General features: G+C 41.2%; 4 protein-coding genes across 4 annotated transcripts; 2 read left to right on the top strand and 2 right to left on the bottom strand.

Annotated features, from left to right (window-relative positions):
• Positions 1-130: 130 nt before the first annotated feature.
• mmab (metabolism of cobalamin associated B) lies at positions 131-1,835 on the top strand. The gene is made up of 9 exons (XM_056375544.1): positions 131-290; positions 504-562; positions 649-742; positions 828-885; positions 975-1,047; positions 1,137-1,234; positions 1,323-1,387; positions 1,501-1,560; positions 1,642-1,835. Exons 1-9 carry the CDS (start codon positions 187-189, stop codon positions 1,724-1,726), a joined length of 696 nt encoding a protein of 231 aa, XP_056231519.1. The 5' UTR covers positions 131-186; the 3' UTR covers positions 1,727-1,835.
• Positions 1,836-1,967: 132 nt separating this feature from the next.
• Positions 1,968-5,947, bottom strand: aldh3b2 (aldehyde dehydrogenase 3 family, member B2). Its single transcript, XM_056375539.1, has 10 exons — positions 5,556-5,947; positions 4,956-5,151; positions 4,728-4,838; positions 4,297-4,417; positions 4,115-4,200; positions 3,488-3,569; positions 3,011-3,400; positions 2,734-2,900; positions 2,535-2,634; positions 1,968-2,439 (listed from the first exon to the last, which is right to left on the bottom strand). Exons 1-10 carry the CDS (start codon positions 5,609-5,611, stop codon positions 2,240-2,242), a joined length of 1,509 nt encoding a protein of 502 aa, XP_056231514.1. The 5' UTR covers positions 5,612-5,947; the 3' UTR covers positions 1,968-2,239.
• Positions 5,948-6,233: 286 nt separating this feature from the next.
• ube3b (ubiquitin protein ligase E3B) lies at positions 6,234-15,583 on the bottom strand. The gene is made up of 28 exons (XM_056375537.1): positions 15,229-15,583; positions 14,906-15,040; positions 14,536-14,704; positions 14,235-14,352; positions 13,969-14,028; positions 13,775-13,879; positions 13,590-13,686; positions 13,404-13,489; positions 13,182-13,264; positions 12,902-13,007; positions 12,695-12,815; positions 12,396-12,573; positions 12,004-12,170; positions 11,699-11,866; positions 11,418-11,589; positions 11,187-11,305; positions 10,989-11,103; positions 10,766-10,865; positions 10,566-10,685; positions 10,300-10,476; positions 10,089-10,199; positions 9,846-9,983; positions 9,651-9,716; positions 9,508-9,566; positions 9,190-9,372; positions 8,811-8,922; positions 8,624-8,716; positions 6,234-8,514 (listed from the first exon to the last, which is right to left on the bottom strand). Exons 3-28 carry the CDS (start codon positions 14,694-14,696, stop codon positions 8,323-8,325), a joined length of 3,207 nt encoding a protein of 1,068 aa, XP_056231512.1. The 5' UTR covers positions 14,697-14,704; positions 14,906-15,040; positions 15,229-15,583; the 3' UTR covers positions 6,234-8,322.
• Positions 15,584-15,687: 104 nt separating this feature from the next.
• On the top strand, positions 15,688-19,498 carry kctd10 (potassium channel tetramerization domain containing 10). The gene is made up of 7 exons (XM_056375543.1): positions 15,688-15,799; positions 16,681-16,894; positions 17,008-17,177; positions 17,561-17,647; positions 17,729-17,781; positions 17,902-18,097; positions 18,199-19,498. The coding sequence occupies exons 1-7, from the start codon at positions 15,797-15,799 to the stop codon at positions 18,415-18,417; spliced, it is 942 nt and encodes a 313-aa protein (XP_056231518.1). The 5' UTR covers positions 15,688-15,796; the 3' UTR covers positions 18,418-19,498.
• The last annotated feature ends 95 nt before the right edge of the window (positions 19,499-19,593 follow it).

Here is a 19,593-nt window from a genome sequence, read left to right as displayed (position 1 = left end):
ATCAGCGCCGCAGCTACTTGAACATATATTCTTCTGTCCAATCAGCGTCCGGAGCTCTTCCACCACCCGGTGAGTTGACCAATCGTGCGATTAAAAAGAAACGCCCATAAACTACGGACACCACGGAGGGACATACAAGTATTACATATCATCCGTCTGCCTTAGCTGTTAGCCATTAGCTTGAACATGGCTTCGTTTATTATCAAATCTGCCCACCTCCGCTGTGTTGCAAGGACAGGCCGGCTCATAAGCGAGCACCGGACAAGGAAAACGTTGTGTTCAGACAGAAGGTAGTCGTGCATCCCTGCTCTTTGTCAAAGTACTTGTGCAAAGTGTTGAGCCCTGATAATGTCATTCATGTAACTGTCAATGTACTATAGCAGAGTGATAGCTAGTTAGCTGCTACACAGGGATACACATGTATACATGTAGATAAAATAAAGGTAATTTTAGCACAAATGGCATTATTCTTTATACTGACCCGCTGTCCTTTTCCCCTACAGTTATGCCACCGAGGTAGACAACAGGGTTCCCAAAATATACACCAAAACTGGAGACAAAGGTAGCTACAGAGTTTTACTGGGAAAACAATGTTACAGTAAATAGTTCTTTAAAAAGTTGACTTGATTCTTACTGCACCCCTTAAAGGTTTCTCAAGCACATTTACAGGAGAAAGGAGGCCAAAGGAAGATCATATTTTTGAAGCCCTAGGAAATACAGATGAGCTTTCATCAGCTATAGGGTAAAATCTCAACTATTCAAATGTCACAGGTCATTTTAAAGCTTCTGCCTCACCCAAGTTGATCATGTTGAACTGTACATTACAGCTTGGCCAGAGAATTTTGCCTCGACAAAGGTCACACGTTCACAGATCAGTTGGACAAGGTTTGATTTTCATGTTGCATTTATTAACTTCTTGAGTGCTGCAAGTTTTACATTCAGCAGAAATCAGATTTCTGACTTTATTTTTGCAGATACAGTGCATTTTACAAGATGTGGGCTCCAATATCGCCACCCCTCGATCATCTGCAAGAGAAAGTCACATAAGTATGGACATGTTGCAAATCTCATGTAGTGAAATTGTCATTTTACTATGTCTTGTGTGCTTCATGTTTTTTCTCTTCTGTTCTCGCTAGAGAAAACCAAATTTACTGCTCAGCCAATCACAGACCTGGAAACCTGGATTGATAACTTTACAAAAGAACTCAGTCCACTGACCAACTTCATTTTACCTGTAAGCCCATTTGTGCTTCTGTATATATGGAATTCTTGTGTGTGTCCAGGTTTTCCTGTTGCACTAACATTTATACTTTGTTTCATAGTCTGGAGGGAAGAGCAGTGCAGCTTTGCACTTAGCTCGGACAGTCTGTCGGCGAGCAGAGCGCAGGTCAGTTATAGCATGTTCCTAGGTTGTAACATTATCTTGATTGACTTAAATGTATCCATTTGTCTTGCTTCGCCAGTGTAGTTGGCTCTGACAGCTCTTTGCTTTTGTCATAGTGTTGCTCCAGTTGTGCGGTCAGGGGAAGCCGATCCAGATGTTGCAAAGTTTCTGAACAGGTCAGTCTATTGCTTTAAAATTAAGTATGAGAACATGGTTCCTCCTCCACATGTCATTAATGTCCCTACATTTTCACTCAGATTGAGCGACTACCTGTTCACTGTGGCCAGATATGCAGCCATGAAAGAAGGCAACGAGGAGAAAATCTACAAAAGACCCCAATGACCAGTTTGTCACATGAGGATTACGACAAAGTTTGATTTTGTTATGGTTGATGCAGATACTTCAGTTATATTGTAAATATATAAATAAATCATAATGGGGTCCAAAATTGTTTTCTGGTTTTGATCCAACTTTTTTCTTAGCTTAATGTGAGAATGTAAGTCATAATAAAGTAGTGGCTAAATCTTTAACCATTCAGTCAGTACATATGTGCATCCAAAATACTGGTATCCAGTCATTTAATTTTGCACAGATAATGTTTCAATGTACATTCAGTTGAGATAATGTACACAAACATTAAATAATTGAGATTAACCCTCGATGTTGTTGGTCCCACATAGTCGTACCACACTGAGATTAAACTACTATGGATATCCTCTGTTAGACATGGCCGTAGATTTTGCTCTCATCTCTTTTTCAATGCACTAGTAATACATTTGCATGTAAAGACTGTTCGCAACCTAGGGGGCACTTGCTTGTCTTCCAACATGGCTCTGCTACCACCCTCCCACACAGTCACAGGATCTGGCACCAGCCCTGGCTCTTCTGGGACAGGCTACTGGCCCATGTCATTAGAGACAGATTGCGGTCCTCATAGGGCGGATAACGCAGATAGGTGACACAATCGAACCGTGTGCCTCTTAGCAGGCAGGATTTCCTGTGAGAGAAGGTATCAAAGCTGTAGCGGCCGTGGTAAGAACCCGTTCCACTGGCACCTGTCAAAAGAAAAATGTTGGGAGAGTGGATAGATTGCTGGAAACATACCAGCACTATGTTTGACACATTTTATACAGTGACACAACAGACTTACCTACTCCACCGAAAGGCAGAGCCACCATCAAACTCTGCAGGACGCTGTCATTAGAGCAAAAGCTTCCACTAGACGTTTCACTCATTAGTCTTGAAATAACCTGCAGCGCCAGGAAGGCAAACCTGGTCAGAATGCTTGTTGGCTACCCAAGGCGGGGTAATTCATACAGAGTGTTTTAATGTTAATTGTTGCCATGTACCTTACTGTTGCTGGAATATGCATACACACAGAGGGGTTTCTCTTGCTTATTAATGAAAGCTATTGCCTCATCCACATTGTTCACAGTCAGAACCGGGAGAATTGGGCCAAAAACGTCCTGTTGCATAATGGGGTCTGATTCTGCCACCTCTGTCAAAATTGTTGGAGCTTCAGATAGAACAAAATAAAAAAGTGAGTAGTGAGTTTACAACACGATCAGATAGTTTGCATGTATTTGCTGGCTTTATTTTGACAGATCCAACATTGAGGATTCTTACCAATATATTTCTCTGCTTCTATCACCTGCCCACCCACAGCCACCTTGCCAGATCTCCACAGCATGTCTCTTGCGCGGTTAAAGATCTCCAGATTGACCATGCGGCCAAGGCTGCGGGATTCTCGGGGATCAGAACCGTAGAATTGCATCAGGCAGCATTTCAGGGCCTGCACGAGCCGTTCTTTGACATCCGCGTGGCACAGGATGTAATCTGGAGCCACCAAGCTCTGTCCGGCATTGTGGAAACGAGCCCAAGCAACGCGCTGTGCGGTGGTGGCAATGTCACAGTGTTTGTCCACGTAACATGGATTCTTGCCTCCCAAAATCAGGGTGACAGGTGTAAGAGTGCGAGCTGCAGCCTGAGCAATTCTGCTTCCCTCCCCTCTGTTTCCTAGGGATCGATAGCCATCCTTTTATACATTAGGAATAATTCAATAAATGTGCATTACATTTGTTTTGAGTGTGATTTCATCTTTACCTGTGAAGAGGACATGATCAAATTTGAGCTCCACAACTTCAGGCAAGTCATTTGTGCCTGCAAGAATCACATGGAAGCATTCCTTGAGGAAAATAAGAATTTTAGATCAGATCGTTACATTTTAACTGGAGTATTGTAGTACATCTGCAAAATCATAGTTTGAGAGTCAGATCTTCAGTCAGTCTTGGATAACAAAAAGGTGGAGGTGTCCATACTTCCAGATTTGACAGTATCCAACCTCTATACAATCTCATGTCACATAAATCTACTCATTTGGGTCAGAACATATGACCCCCTTGAAAAGCACACAGACTAAAAGGCGTCATTTTAAGTTTTTAAGTAAATGAGTCATTAAGCTACCTTGCTGGAATCTACAATTAGAGTGGAGGGTTTTGCTCTGATTGCAGCCACCAAAACTGACAGTTCTCCATTTATCTGACCTCATTATTTGTGATGAGAGGAATCAAAATACAGAACCACCTAATCCATTAGATTATCTACTTAAGACTCAACATTAGATCAAAGAAACAAATGTTACTCTTTGTGATACATCAAGGGTCAAGTGTCACTTGCAAAATTGCACCCATTGGAGCAAGCCATCCTCCCTGCTCACTTGAAACTACTCACATTGTCCAAGTAAAAAGGAATGAGACGATGGAGGAGCTCTGATGCGTGAGCGGTGCACTCAGACGGACTGATGATGGCGCAGTTTCCTGCACAAATGAACCAAACATCATTAGCGTCTGTCAGATCCTTTCGAAGCTCATGTAAAGAAAAACTGAATGATTGAATGAATGCGTTTGCTGCACCTGCTGCGATGGCCCCTACCAGCGGCACCAGACACATTTGGACAGGATTACACCAGGTCCCCATGATAAACACCACCCCCAGCGGCTCACTGAGCACCAGACACTCGTCCAACGTGGTGGACTAAACCAATCAGACAAAATGAGGTTAGAGGTGAAACATGACACTTAGGAATTTATCAAGTTGAAAGAGTTGATCAGTGCACAGGTTGACGAACAGAGAGGAGTAAAAGGCATCAGCCCACCTTGTTCATATAATAAGGGCAAGGCAACTTAAGTTTTAATCTGCTTTGGCGAGCTCAGCACAATACATTTCTTTGTACCAGCAAGAAGGAATGTGCTCTCGAAAAAGGTTGTGCAAATCATGAATAATCCCAGTATTATTGTGAAGATGTTTTTGGTAAAAATGGGCTTTTCAAAGTGCATAGTCTCACCAGGTTTCTTTCTACATGCTGTGGCTGCATCCACTTCTTCAGATTGTTAATGGCATGAAGTGCTTCATTCTTCACAAGCATCAGTTCTGACACAACTGTCTCAAACCTTGGCTGATTAAAAAAAAAGACAAAAGTGCCAAGGAATTACTGTTTGGATCTATTATGTCAATACTTGGGTATAAAAATGAGATTATTACACAGCACATACACATTTCCTCTCCTCCTTACCTTGTGAAGGTCCCTTCCAAGAGCATCCACAAAGTCACACTCGTGTTCCTCCAGCATCCGCACCATAGCCTCCAGCTGAGCCAGTCTGAAGTTCTCCTTGACGGTGCGGCCAGCTTGAAAGGCAACTCTGGCCCTCCTCAGTAGATCCACACACTCCAATGGATACGTCTTCAAACACGGCTCCCCCAGCCTCGTCCTGGAACAGTAGCCAAATCACTCATTTTACTACTCTACAAGGCAATTCAACACATTCTCAGTCCATTTCTTATCACAATACCTTCTGCATGTTAACCGGCCATTCCTCTGACAAGCATTGCAGGCCCTAACTTTTCCACTCATGCTTATTCCAGTCAAGATTTCTCCAGTGCTGATCTCTCTGAATGGAGTTACTGTGCAGTTAAGCCTATGCACCAGTGGCAGGGAGGATAGTGAAAACCCCAATAACTCCAGCCAGTCAGGTGATGCACATACACTAACAAGTCTAATCTTTAACCCAGCTCCTGCAGTGCATCGTGCAGAGGAGGACCACAACTGAAAAAATTACTTGGCTGCTTGTTTTGCAAGTTTTGGTTATGTCATTAAATTCAACAAGTCATTTACCTGCGTAGCGCTTTGAACCATCGGGCTGGAGATGGGCTCGGCGGACTGCTGCTCATGGATATTCTGCAGGTTCAAGTTGACACAGCTGAGACAGTTGCAAATATTGTTGTGGGAATCCTCACAACAGCGGCCGGTCACCTCGCAGGAAGAGTCGCACAGTGCAGGGACCGAGCACAAAGAGAAAATGACTCAGACGTGCGCATTTACACCATAAGCCGCCCTGCACGTTCTTCAGGAAAACCACAAACTTTGGTGTTGCGAGACATTCCCAATCCCACAGCCTCTTGTTAAGGTTTCAAACTAATTTCTAGAGCAATAAAATACTTGAGTCCCGTGCGTAGCTCCACAGTGGAGTTGTGAGCGTCCTGCCCAACTCAGCAGGTGTTTGCAATAAACTAATTATTTTTTTCAAATTAAGAGTTGAGGCAGTGTCAGTTTGTTCTGAGAAAAGGAAAAAAAAACCACCCATTATGTGTGAATAATTTAAAGAAAATGATTTATAGAATACTGGTGTACATGATTTAACATTACAGGGGGGGAAAAAAGTATCTTACACATGGACAAATCTTACATGAGGAATCTCCTATTTTTTTTTTCTTTTAACAACACACTCCATACTGTAGTGCAGCCAGTTTTAAAGACACTTTTAAGAAGAGATGAAAACTTTCACAGGGAGGGTGGGAGCATTTCTATGATCATTTTATTTTTTTTATTTGTACTAAAAGAGAGGATATCCAAAGTCAGCATCAGCGGTCCATACTGGTACATTTAAAGTCTAGCCTACTCTTGACATCATTTGAAACAGATGAGTGACCTCATCAGACAACACAGACAAGCTTGTGAGGTATCTTTCATCTCTCTCGCACATGAACACACGCTCAGTGTTGTGTGTGTCTTGTAAAATCCATTCGCAGTGTTTCATTTCTTGCTTGATTGGATTACTCGGAGGAGAGCTGAAGCAGGATCCTCCTGACTGATTTGTCAGATTTAGCTTAATGTCATTAGTAGACTGCAGGTAAATTCTATACAACCAGTGTTATAATATATATATATACATATATATTTATATATATATGTATATATAAATGGTTGCATTTTAATTATAATCATTTTTTGGTTAGTGGCCATGATATCACTTAGAAACATGGCAACAATGACCAGTATGTTCTATAGCTTGTTACTTATTAACAAAAGTATTCATACTCATTCATGACAGAAAACATTTTTTTGCATAATAAAGAACTTGGTAAAGATATTTTCTTTTAACCCTTTCTTTGAAAGTTGCAGTCATCTTTCTGGTAAATGACTAAAAAGTCTCTTCCTTAACTGTATGATGTAATTGAACCCTGTGTAAAGTGATATTTAGGCTTTTAAGGTAACATTCACCCTCACGTCCCTTTTCCCTAAAGCCACAAACAGCAGAAACGTGCGCAACATTTCCATCTAAAGGGAACATCAGATCGAGCAGTCACATTTGGTTAATGAACCAGTCCATGACATCATGTTGAGAGGTTTTTACACCTCAAATTCTTTTCAGCATGGCTTAAGAAGTCCACAGAGATCGGAGAGCGTCATAGTAAAACCCTCCTCGGTTGACGTTGTTGTAGTGTTAGTAGTGTTTGGGTTTCTGCATCTTGTTAGTAGTAGCAGAGAACAAGTCCAGGTAAAAAGCCCCCCGTTGTATGGCTTGTTTCCAATATACGTGGTTACTGGTTACAGCTGAAATACAGTCAGAGACGTGACAGCGAGGGGGAATGGTAACACATGAGGCACTCAGCATTATTGAAAGGTGTAGTGAGAAATCTTCATTTTTACATTAAGTACAAAAACATCACTGATTGTTGACTTTACACTGTAGGCCAAGAATTCGTGTGACAGGCTCTGTCAGCTCTACTGGGCAGATACAAATAGGGACAAAACATTTCCAGTTCCAGGACACCTTTTCCTAAATCAAACAACAGCATTGTCAGATTTTTTTTTCACGTCAAGAAATCCTCTGCTGCTTCACCACAACTGAGGCAGATGTTTGGTTTTCAAACATACTGAGAACACACGAACCAGCGGGCAAACATTCCTCTCAGGTGACCGCAGTGTCTTTTGGTGGCAAGAGATGGAATGAGGTCAATGTGATTTTCTCAGAAATGGGACATAATGTAATCAACACAGGATTACTGTTATGAGCCGCTCCTCCTTCAAGGAGGCTGAACACAAGACATTGATTTGTCTACCATTTATAAAAGATGCATTATGTTCAACAAAACATCCAATATCAGCTAAAAGTTGCTTGGATAATGGAGTCCAAGCATATAAGTATGTTAACAATGCATCGCTTGGTTTCACTCGAGTGAGTCAACCACGTGTCTGATGGCTTGCATTGCATCTGTATTGCTTTCCAGTTCGCTTAAAATGGTGTGTGTCAGGTCCGAGAATGATTTTGTTAAGCCTGAGAAACTGATCTAGCCACTGTATATCCGACATATTGAATTTTTGGAGTGGCAGAGGGAGATGCTTAAAATTGGATTGTGCTGCAGAAACAGCATCCCCTTTGATGTGGGGGGTGGGGGGTGGGGGGGGTGAGCTGTAGTAGAGCAGAGCTCATCCAGTTTTAAAGAGACAAAAGGAGACTTTGTAGTTCGTCATCATTCCCCTTTTGTTCAGATGATGCCCCTTTGACGTGACAGGCTCTAGTCCAGGTAAGCCGAGCCTCTTGCTTGGTTCAGGCTGTTCAACACAAGCTTCCTGTGCAGATTGTCCTGATGCATATGAGTTAGGAGAGCTCAAAGCCTGTGTTCATACTGATAGCGTAACGCAGCTTGTCACGCAGGATGCTCTTCTTGCTGTAGTTGGGCAGCTTGAGCAGGTTGAAGCAGGTTGATGAAGTGGGAAGTCGACCACCGGGTTCCTTCTTGCGGATGGTGAAAAAGCCCCTCAGAACACTGCCGAGGGTGTCTCCGGTGTCCTAGGCACAGGAAATGCTCTGTTAGTAAAAATGTAACACAGCGATGCCAGCTACAAGACAAACGCAACAGCTTGTAAGCAGCGTTAGTTTTCTCCATCTTCATCCTCACCTGATCATCTGAAACTTCCACACAACGGATGGAGAAAGGTGGTTTGAGGTAGGCGAAACCTAGAAGAGGTGGCCTTGAACAGCTGGTAACAAACTGTAAACATACATGAAAAAGTGTAAGAGACACTTAAAGCACCTCGTGTTAGAAATGAAATGCTTTTGAGTGTGACAAACAAAGGACAGCTTACTTTAAGGAACATAGCCCTCTCTTCAGCATTGAAGTCACTGGACAGGATATCCCACAGCCAGATGATGACACGATGGCTGCTGTGAAATCCTCCATAGTAGACTGTGTGTTTCCTGAGAAAAGGAGGAAAACATCAGTGATGAGCATCTTAAACTGCCTCTATAAACAGATGGATGAATGAATGAAGAAAGCATCCCTATTTGTCTTCAGTAGACAACTGAAGTAATGGAAACATGTTGCTGTACTCGAGGTACATTTACTAACGAAATAATCAGTATAAATGTTGTGGTGAGAGGGTACAGTATGAGACTATACCAATCAAATTAAACCATCCATATTAGAGACATGTTGAACGAAGACAAAGATGAAATGTTACGTACTTGAGGTCATCTAGATCAATCTCAGCATTGTCTCCTGAGACAAGGCGCTGAACCTCAGGTGTGGAAAACATGTGCAGCCACTCTGGGTTAATGATGCTGCGGAAGCCTCGAATGAAAGCTGCAGTTTGCTCCTTAATCTGCGTGTGCATCCGGAAGTGAGCCATGAGGTGGATGTAGCTGATCCTATAGGAGATGGAGAGCTGAAAGTTAGATGCTGATTTGTATTGAGTACACAACAATCAGCAAAAGATCCAACATTTTAAACTTAAGATGGTTCAGTACCCTACTATTTTTTCACATGCATCTGTATTTACATACTTGTTTTCATTGGTGACTGGCATTGTTTTCCCCCCAGGTATCAGCTCATGACAGACAAGCTGTTAGGGAACACAAGAAGTAACTTTAAACTAATGATTTTAAATATTCAACTACTTATTCATATCTTCCACGTCCATCCTTACCTGCCCCATGACATCCTCATCATAGGATAACGTTAGTCCTAGATCCCCTACATCTCCATCATAGCGCTGAAAAATCAAATATAAGATGTCCGTTTGATATTAGAAACCACATACAACAGTGTGAGCTTGAGATGAAAACTTGGCAAATTGAAGTAAAAATAATAAGTGACAGTCCGAGTGTAATGTTTCTCTGACCTTGATGGACGTGAGGTTCTTGTAAAACTCAGAGTCCAGTGAAGGAAGCTCGTCGATGGAGCTGTAGAAAGTGCTGTGGTGGTGACCCAAGACTTGACTGAGGAAGAAGGAGGCAAACGGGACGTCCACAACGATGCCCTGAATACACAGAGTTAATGAAGATATAATTGTTGAAGATCATCTAAAACACTTCATTCAGAGTGAGAACAAGAAATGAGGCGTTTATTCATAAATTAAATGTACCTCGTAGACAGCTTTCCCAAGCATCTTCCCCACAAACTCAAACAGCTGCAAATGGTTCTCATGGATGTAAGAGGTGGGTGAAGGATACAGCCTTTCATTTCCACTGGTAGTCTATGGAAAAATAAACATCATATCATACAACACATATATAATCAAAGTCAGCAGCAGAGGTGTGCTGGTTTAGAAGTAGCACACTATTTGCCTTAATTACCTTGAAGAGGTTGAGAGCAGGATTGAACACTTTCTTAATGATCTCCTCTAGGAACTCTTTGAAGACACCATCCTGGTCGATACCAGCCTCGTCCACTCCCAGGTCATTAACAAACTTCACACGAATTACGCCTTTTATAGAATTCACTGGCAGCCGACGGAGCTGGTCATATCCATCCTGAGAATAGCAAAGTAAGCATTATTTTGGGATGACCAATATAGTATAACACATTCAAACTCTGCTCTAAAAATTGATTTGTTTGTTACCTCCAACATCCGTGAGCGACGAATGGTAATATGGGTGACATGTGGTGAAGCAGAGCTTGTTTCTACCAATCCTAAACTTTCTTTTTCCTTTGTAACGATGTTCCTGAACAGCAGCACCCTCTAAAATGAAGAGGCAAAGCAATTATACAACTGAAAATGAAAATGACACTGGTTTAAATGAAAGGATCCTGTTTACTCACGTTTTTATGTGGAATGACGTGTGGGATGTACTGCAGTAAAAGCTGGGCTCTTTTCTTTCCTTTCTCCAGCTCTTGGAACAACAGACTGGGCTTCAGGTCCCTGAATTCAACACCACAATGACATAAAGGTAAGATTTCATCACAGAGCAGTCTTTCCTGAAACAGAAGGCTGGTGGGTTGTAGGACATCAACAGCTATTCTGTGTTTCAGTGTTTGTATTTACTTGCGTAGCCAGTGGTCATCAGGGGTGAACCTTCGCCTGCAGTCTCGCTCATAAAGCACCATGAGCCAGCCATGAACACTGTGGAACAACTCCAGTTTCTCTCCCTTTGCATTTTCTATTAAACACAAAACAGTTTTTCAGTAAAGAAACAGCTACAATCATCATAACATTCGAGATTCAGTGAGGTCACACACTCACCTAAGATGCCATCCCATATCATCTTGTACACAAATGTGTTCAGAAATGAGGAGATAGTGATGAGTTCCTCTATCTTGAAAGATGTTTGTTCCTCATAGACTTCAATGTCATCCAGAATTCTGTAACATGTTTACAGTATGTCACAAAAATGTGCTGTTGAAATTGGGCATCTTATGCACAACACAGTAAAAAAAAAAAAAAAAAAAAAAAAAAAAGAATCAGTGAAATTACGTGATTAGGTGCCGTGAGCAGTCGCAGAAAAGCATAAGCATAGACAGGAGCTGCTTGGACTCTTCAGTGTCATTGTTCAGACACTCCATGAAGAGTTTAAGGCCTCCCTGAGGACCAAGCTCACAGATGAAGGCCCACAGTTTGGGCAAAAGATCATCAAGATGTGTCAGACCTGCAAAAAAACAGAGTACAGTACAATGTACAGTGACAATGAACTTTCCAGGAGGGTGTTTCAAAATACTGTATAACATTAAAAACAAATGTAAGATTCTGGGACTGACCAGTGAGGATCTGGAGGCGTATTTGTGTCAGCGTAGACAGAGCTGTCTGGTAGAGCACACAGATGCTGCACACCTTCTGAACTTCAGCAGAGTCGACTCGTTTCCCTCCTACTGGTTTCAGGATGTTTCTCACAGAAGCCGACTTCTGAAATGCTCGCTTGAAGAGGTCTATCAACACACAGACACAACACACAGGGGATACAAAGGACCTTCAAGAGACTTTCAACCTTTTTTTTTTTTTTTTAAAAACCCAAAAGATTGTACTAATTTTAAAACATTAGAGTAGGTTTGGGTTTATAACTCACTTTTAACTGGTAGATTGTTTTGTGATGTGCTAGGCTGTGGAGGTGGGGGAGTGGGCTCCTGGCTCTCCAGCTTTTTAGAGAGGACATCACTGAAGAGCGTTCGAATGACAGAAACACCCCACAGGTACTGAAGCTGCTTGGTGACCAGCGGCATCGACTCATTCAGGCTACGGAGAACAGAAGAGGCAGAGAGGAGACAAAGTCACGTATATCTGCCATTATTCTTTTAACAAAAGAAAAGTGAGCTGTTCCCCAGGAACCATCAGGCAGCCTGATGCAGTTTATTAAGCCATCTTTGTAATATACATCTTGAAGTGTTATATTTGTCCAATATATTAAGTTAAATGAGAGTCCAGCTTATTATTTAAATAAACAATATCTCTTTTACTGACCCGTAGTCCACTGTTTGTGAGAACCATCCCAGGACAGGATGCCAGTGGGTAAGGTTAGACTTCTTTTGGGATACATATCTCTGGCAGTAGGACAGCATGTCAGTCAGGTCCTTCACAAAATGACTGGCCTCCTCTTCAAGGACTTTCTCATTAAGGTAACCCAAGTGAATCAGGTTGCCTATCAAACATGAGAAAGACACAGTAACAAGGGTAAAGGGACACCCAATGATTCTCTCATCTGTACACAACTAGATCAGATCGGTGAAAGTGCAAGCCCATATTTATCCAAAATAATATACCAAGTAAGCAGAGTGTGTGGCTCCCCTCGAGACAGACACAGATGTCCGAACACTGTTCTTCCCGGCTGAGAAACAAGATGAACTTCCGCAGGAGGTCATGCGTCTGAATGGACGCCATACACTGTTGAGACAGAGCAGATGTTAAAACCTCCCTCTAATAGTTCAAATGATCATAAACGTTGATATGACATATGACAGGGCTTTTACCTCTGGAGTGAGCACATTGAGGTGGTATACAACAGCTGGAACGGACATGATGTGGATGAGGAATGATCTTAGCAGGTTATCGGAGAAGTGAGCAGCGATGACAGGCCTAAAAAATATTAGATGTAATTAAAAAAGCCAGCAAATAAAACCTTGAAGACACAAGACACTGGATATACCATGTCTCCTGCACTTCATGTATTAAAACTGGAATATACAGGGGTTTTTTTGCTTTTATTTTGAAAAGCAGTTACATTGGTGAAATCACTAGCTCCTGACTCACCTTAATGACAAAGTGAAAATAGCCGTTAGAGTGCCTTTGGACAGAGATGGTTTAGAACGAGCCAAGCCATTGGTCAGCAAGATCTAAATAAGAAAAATTAAAATGACATACAACATGAATTATTAATAAAATTACAGTTGGCACTGAGGAAGAAAATGGGTAACACATTACTTAAATTATTCTCTTGATAAAATTGAAAAAGTATGAGCTGTAATACTGAACCTGGAGTATTGAATAGAATCCCTTTTGATTGAGATGGCCCATGATATTTTCACAGATCCTCATCAATGCAGGTCTGAGAGCTTCTCCTGAAATAACGAGGGGAAAATTTCATGTTTTTCTTTGCCATGCCCCACAAAAACAAAAGATATGTTCATAACAACAACCTCAGCTTCACGTGAGACATACCCTTCCCTCGGATTATCCGCCAGGTTGAAGTGTCCGTGAAGGTCACCAGCACAGTGAGGTACAGAGTTACCAATTTATTGTCCTGAAGTATGTCAGGCTGCAAATCACAAAACGCAGAGTGATCCTATGTACCGTGTATATAATGAGATGAATGTCAAAAACACATTTTCCACATCGAGACTAACCTTTAAATTTTTCAGTAGCTGACAGCAAGTCCACAGTACATCTTTTATCTGCTTGAGCCAGGGAATAGTGAGGTCTTTGGAGAGAGCCAATGAGACATACCAGACCTGACAGCCAAATGTGAAAACAGTCACTGAGACAAAAATTACATACAAGTGTGATTAAAATGTGGAGGGTAAAATGTGAGCACACTCACTTTAGGCTCATTTTCAACCTCCATGCTGGCAAGAATAGCACGACAAAGCTTCTCGAACCTCTGTGATGTACAGAATTAGAGTCATTCAAGTCAAATAGCCCAGTACCAGAATCTAAGCTATGACCGTCATGTTTAAACAGTCTCCCCAAGCTAGAGTCTCCACAAAGGATGAGGAAAAACATTTTTATAAAATGAACTAACTTGTACTAATGCTAACCATTGTTATTATTAATGTCTTAACCAAATCAGCATAGCTAGTAACTCACCATCTTATCCTCTTGGCGATATATGAACAGTAATTTCCGAGCAATTCTGAAAATTGAAAGTGCATTTCTTTTTGACGTCCCAGTTTCAGAGGCATGAAAATAGTCATCAACCTCTTTCCTGGTGAGACACAAACAAAACATAGAGCCAATGATAATGCAAACATAAAACTGAGCTGTAATAGTTCCATTACAACTTAATATTTCTTAAGTCACTCATGATCATCACAACAAACAGATCAAAATCAAAGATCTTCAAATCACAGGTGACTAGTATATCTGAAATGAAAAATAATGACACTACCTTATTTGCTTCTGGAGTCTGCAGCGACAGAGAAATCTCCTGACCAGAGCTTGGATGTTGATTGCTGCCTTCTCCTTGTCCTTCTGCCCCTTCCTCTCCTCCCTGGCCTGCCGGGCTTTGTCCAGGAACTCGGACTTGGAGCTCTGAGGCACACCGAACATTGTGCACCCTAGAAGAGAAGACTTTAAACAATTTGGCTGCTGTACAACAAAACTGTAAACTGATAATCCGCTTGTTTTTATTGATAACATTTTGACAGCGGCTTTAGAGCAATTGTCTGTGCTTTGTGAAGACTGTGCCTGGGATAAAACAGCATCCTAGCAACTGCACATCTTCACATTGTTTTGAGTAAACAAAATAGTAAACTTACCTGCGATATTCCTCAAATGAAGATCTTGTCTGGCCTTCAGGCTCACCTAACGCTATACCTCCTCAGTCATTTGGTTGTCCTTGAGATCGGAGCAGGAGGAAAGCCAACTGAAACATGAAGACTAACTTGCCATCGCTGGATAAACGGGGCGATACAGTAAAGATGGAGCTGGGTTAGTTAGCATACAGGGCTAGTTCGCTGCTTGTCGGCTTGATACTGCCTCGGGGAGAATCTTTTCACATTAATTTTGTGACATTTATAGTCGTTGCGATGTTATGTTTGATCCTGTATCAATGACAGCCTCGAAAACACAGAGAACATACCGTTTCGAAATGTAAACAATGAGAGGAGATCCGTACATTGACTGCAGCCATTAATCCAAAGTGTCGCATTAAATGATTCCGGGTAGGGTCTGTCCTCACGTATAAATCGTTAAATTAGACTATTTCGCTTTAAAAGGTCTGGGATATGACAAGCTATTTTTGTTCGTGTTGTAACTATAAAAAACTTTGGATTTCTGGTGATAGATAAAGCTTTGAATATGGGTGTTTGGCGAGAGGGACTGTTATCACTGTTACTCCTTCAACAGCGGAAATGGGCAGGCTAAGATTAACACAATTAAAGCAATTTTCTTCAACAAGTGAATTAAAAGTAGTAGGACAGAAAGTGGGCTGAAGTAAGGCGCTGCATTGTTTCCTATGTGTCATTTACTTCGTCTTGAACACTCCGTGATTCTCTGTAACCTTTAACAAAATTATGTGAACTGTCCCTTTAAACACAGCACGGGATAGTTGACGTCATTTTTATAACTGCGCAGCGTTGACCGGAAGGAAGTGGGTGTTAGCTGACTGACGTTAGCGAGCTACATTTACGAAGTCTGCTGCGGCTTCTATGGTAAATATACTTATGTCTTAACAAAAGCCAGATACAAACACACTACTAACATTAGGCGGAAAAAGCTTTAATAGTCAGTGACATATTAGGTCTATTTTTGGTAGATTTGTAATAATAAAGGTAAGTTTAGTTAATGCTATCTAGCTAGCTAGCTCATTAGCCGTGCTGTCTACAATGAAATTACCACTGACTGAGCTGAGAGAGACGGTTCAGTGTTTTACTTTATATCTAGAAAAAAAAGCCGCCAACAATTCTACAAATGCAGTAACGCTGTTTTTTTGTTTGTTTTTTTTTTTAAAGAAAGTTACCTTATAGACAAAAGTGTGAAGCATTGTTTTTGAATTGTCTCTGCCCTGTTAGTCTTTCCATAGCTTTATCATGTCAAGCTGAGCAGAAACACTACTTCTCATCAAATTGTACTAAAAGTATGAAAGTTTAAAGTCCGTACTTTTCATCATAGCTGTTTTGTACAAGTGTGTTAGTTTATGCCACAAGAAAGCTATTATATTAACAATTGCATCCGCTATTGTAACAGTCTGAGAGTTAAAAAGACTTGCTAATAAAATACATGAGTCACTACATATGTCATTTTGTTCCTTCATCACAATGAACATGCACACACTAACTTATGCTGAGTCAATATACTTAAGCCTTTTTTTAAATTAAACTCTGTATTTGTGGCCTTATTTTAAAAAGTAAGACGTTAAATAATAACAAATGGATTTGGGACTTAGGACCACAGACTGGTTAGGGAAGTTCAAATATACTGAGGGATTGGTCAAGGGATTTGGATATCTTCATTAACCCTTAAACAAACTAATCCAGTGAGATACTACCCCTGATCCAGGTGTCATTTTATTCTTTATCTTGTTCTTTCACAGGAAGAGATGTCAGGAGAGAGTGTGGTGAGCTCGGCAGTGCCGGCAGCTACAACCCGGACTACATCCTTCAAGGGCTCCAGCCCCAGCTCTAAATATGTGAAGTTAAATGTAGGTGGGGCACTGTACTACACTACAATGCAGACTCTAACCAAACAGGATACAATGCTCAAAGCCATGTTCAGTGGCAGGATGGAGGTCCTCACAGACAGTGAAGGTGAGCTGTTAGTGAAAATGTTATAAGATAAGCAATAAGATGTGGGGTTTACGTCATCTCTTCGCTGGTCGTAATCTATTACTAAGTAATGACTCACCATTTCATATTTATAGGTTGGATCTTGATTGACCGCTGTGGGAAACATTTTGGAACAATCCTCAACTATCTTAGAGACGGGGCAGTGCCACTCCCAGACAGCCGACGGGAAACTGAGGAACTGCTCGCTGAGGCCAAGTATTACCTTGTCCAAGGCCTAGCTGATGAATGTACAGCTGCCTTGCAGGTACCATCAATACAGAGGGCTGTCAGTTAGGCGGGGAAATATATCAGTTCTTCATCTACTACCATGTCATCATTGTTAAATTAACTCCTCAGAACTAATACTAAATGTACTTCCACAGGCTAAAATACAGGTGTAAATCTGTTTTTTGTTCTTTTACATCATGATGGACATAAAATCTGTGCAAGATTAATTTTAAACCAATCATTTCTTGGTGACAGTTGGTAACTGAAACAATGAGCCGTAATCATTTATGGGTTGCATGTCCTTCATCATCTTTGTTACTCTGGTCCACCTGGTGGCTTCCTTCCTCTTATTATATGTATTTTGCAGTTTGACATGTACAACTCTTATTTTTTAATGGAAAAACTTTTTTTTCCCTCCAGAACAAAGAAACTTATGAGCCCCTTTGTAAAGTGCCTCTGATGACATCGTCTAAGGAAGAGCAGAAGCTTATTGCAACATCTAATAAGGTATGTTACGATGTTTTCTACATAACATGCTGAATTTCAATTTTTAATTTCTGTCATTTAGATTTTTCTTTGTCTTCACAGCCTACTGTCAAACTGCTGTATAACAGAAGCAACAACAAATATTCATATACCAGGTGAGTTCTCTTCAACTAAAATCAGGGGCCAGCATATCTAATTCAAGAGGAAATATAATGTTGTGAAATCTTAATAAGTTATCTTAATAAATGACTGTCCTGTAACTCATCCCCTTCCAGCAATTCTGATGACAACATGCTAAAAAATATTGAGCTGTTCGACAAGCTTTCATTGCGATTCAACGGTCGGGTCCTCTTCATCAAAGATGTGATTGGGGATGAGATCTGTTGTTGGTCATTTTATGGCCAGGGGCGTAAGATTGCCGAAGTGTGCTGCACCTCCATTGTTTATGCCACAGAAAAGAAGCAGACAAAGGTACTTTTTTTTTTTTTGTTAGTTGGTTGCTTTCTTTTAAGCATACTATATGTTGTTTAAATATCTCTAATCTCTTGTACAACACCCTACTTCTCTCCTAGGTTGAGTTCCCTGAGGCGCGCATCTATGAGGAGACCCTCAACATCCTCCTGTATGAGTCCCATGATGGGAGGGGTCCAGACAATGCCCTGCTGGAGGCCACAGGAGGCGCTGCAGGACGATCTAATCATCTGGATGAGGATGAGGAGCGAGAACGAATTGAACGAGTCCGTAGGATTCATATCAAACGACCTGATGACCGCACACACCACCACCAGTGACCTTCCTCCCTCGACCCGTCAGCCTGTGTCTCTGACCCTGGACAGTCTTTGCACCACGCTTGTGCCTTACAACACCCAGCGCCTCTCTGTCTCACTTCTACTCTTATTTTACCAGCTTTCTCTTGGAAACTACTACGAAATGAGTGTCATACAACAGTGTGTAGTGGTGAAGTGATTTTGTGCGTGTTTGTGTGTCCACTTGTCATCTTTCTTGTGTGGTCTCACAGGCTGTAATGTTTGTTAGTCATGATAACTCCTATCACTGTTTTCTGCTAGAGTGCAGAGGCCCATAGAAATGGATGTTTGCATTCAGCACTGCGGGTGACCACAGTTTCACCTGAGTGTGTGAAGAAAACGAAAATGATATTGTCAGTATACATTTGTTAATTGCGCTCGTAACTAGATTACATCCGGGAGAACAAGAATTATATAATGTAAGCAGCTAAAAATTGATGCACATCATTTTTGCTTCTCCTTTCGAGATCCTGACGGGTCCACTGTAAGTTCACCAGTGGATGAACTAGGTGTTGTACACAATGGGGCCACATGGTGGCACTGTTTTACTCTTAGAAGATGTTACCATGGCTATTTCGTAGCCTGCAGATAAGAGCAATTAAATCTTTTTAAAAAATTTAATAATTTTTGATACAGTAAAGATATCACAGGTGGATGCAGCATTTCACTGTAGTGCTTCTGCTATATTTAGTTTTAACATTATGCATTTTCCCTTCACTTCACTAAATGATTATTATTTTCAGTGGAGGCAACTTGAGCTATGACCTGAGGTGTTAAATGTACTGGGGTGATTGACTGATGGATGCTGAGGTTGAAGTGAATGACTGTAACCAGAGATCTCACAGGCAGGAAGGGAATCCTGTCTACAAGCTTTTAACAGGGAGAGAAATTAGACCTGTCCTTCACCACAGCATTCATCAGAGAATGTACCGTTTGCACACAATAGGTTTGAGTTGAAATATGTCTAACAATCGCAGTACTTGTAGGTCTGTTGTACAGAAGTGAACATATATGTATGTTTTATATTTATACCTACTTTATCACAAATAAATTTCTACAAACAGTCTTTTGTTGTGTTTAATTCTCATATTCACATCATTTGTGAACATATAAAATTATGACACATATGGCTTCATTGTTCAGAAATCAGAATTACACATT

This window comes from Seriola aureovittata, chromosome 5 (genome assembly GCF_021018895.1).
Source record: "Seriola aureovittata isolate HTS-2021-v1 ecotype China chromosome 5, ASM2101889v1, whole genome shotgun sequence".
In the NCBI taxonomy this organism is placed as follows: Eukaryota; Metazoa; Chordata; class Actinopteri; order Carangiformes; family Carangidae; genus Seriola; species Seriola aureovittata.
The sequence above is the reverse complement of the archived record's forward strand: the minus strand, read 5'-3'. Positions and strand labels throughout refer to the sequence as shown.

Coding starts and splice junctions, on each gene's coding strand:
- mmab (XM_056375544.1), top strand. CDS start 187: ATGGCTTCGTTTATTATCAAATCTGCCCACCTCCGCTGTGTTGCAAGG. Junction 563..648: donor CACCAAAACTGGAGACAAAG/GTAGCTACAGAG, acceptor CACCCCTTAAAG/GTTTCTCAAGCACATTTACA. Junction 886..974: donor TCACAGATCAGTTGGACAAG/GTTTGATTTTCA, acceptor TTATTTTTGCAG/ATACAGTGCATTTTACAAGA.
- ube3b (XM_056375537.1), bottom strand. CDS start 14,696: ATGTTCGGTGTGCCTCAGAGCTCCAAGTCCGAGTTCCTGGACAAAGCC. Junction 10,866..10,988: donor GATGACCACTGGCTACGCAA/GTAAATACAAAC, acceptor TGTTGAATTCAG/GGACCTGAAGCCCAGTCTGT. Junction 9,984..10,088: donor TTGGGAAAGCTGTCTACGAG/GTACATTTAATT, acceptor CTGTGTATTCAG/GGCATCGTTGTGGACGTCCC.
- aldh3b2 (XM_056375539.1), bottom strand. CDS start 5,611: ATGAGCAGCAGTCCGCCGAGCCCATCTCCAGCCCGATGGTTCAAAGCG. Junction 4,839..4,955: donor TTGGAAGGGACCTTCACAAG/GTAAGGAGGAGA, acceptor TTTTTTAATCAG/CCAAGGTTTGAGACAGTTGT. Junction 3,570..4,114: donor TTCCTTTTTACTTGGACAAT/GTGAGTAGTTTC, acceptor ATTTTCCTCAAG/GAATGCTTCCATGTGATTCT.
- kctd10 (XM_056375543.1), top strand. Junction 17,648..17,728: donor TTATTGCAACATCTAATAAG/GTATGTTACGAT, acceptor TTGTCTTCACAG/CCTACTGTCAAACTGCTGTA. Junction 17,782..17,901: donor AACAAATATTCATATACCAG/GTGAGTTCTCTT, acceptor ATCCCCTTCCAG/CAATTCTGATGACAACATGC.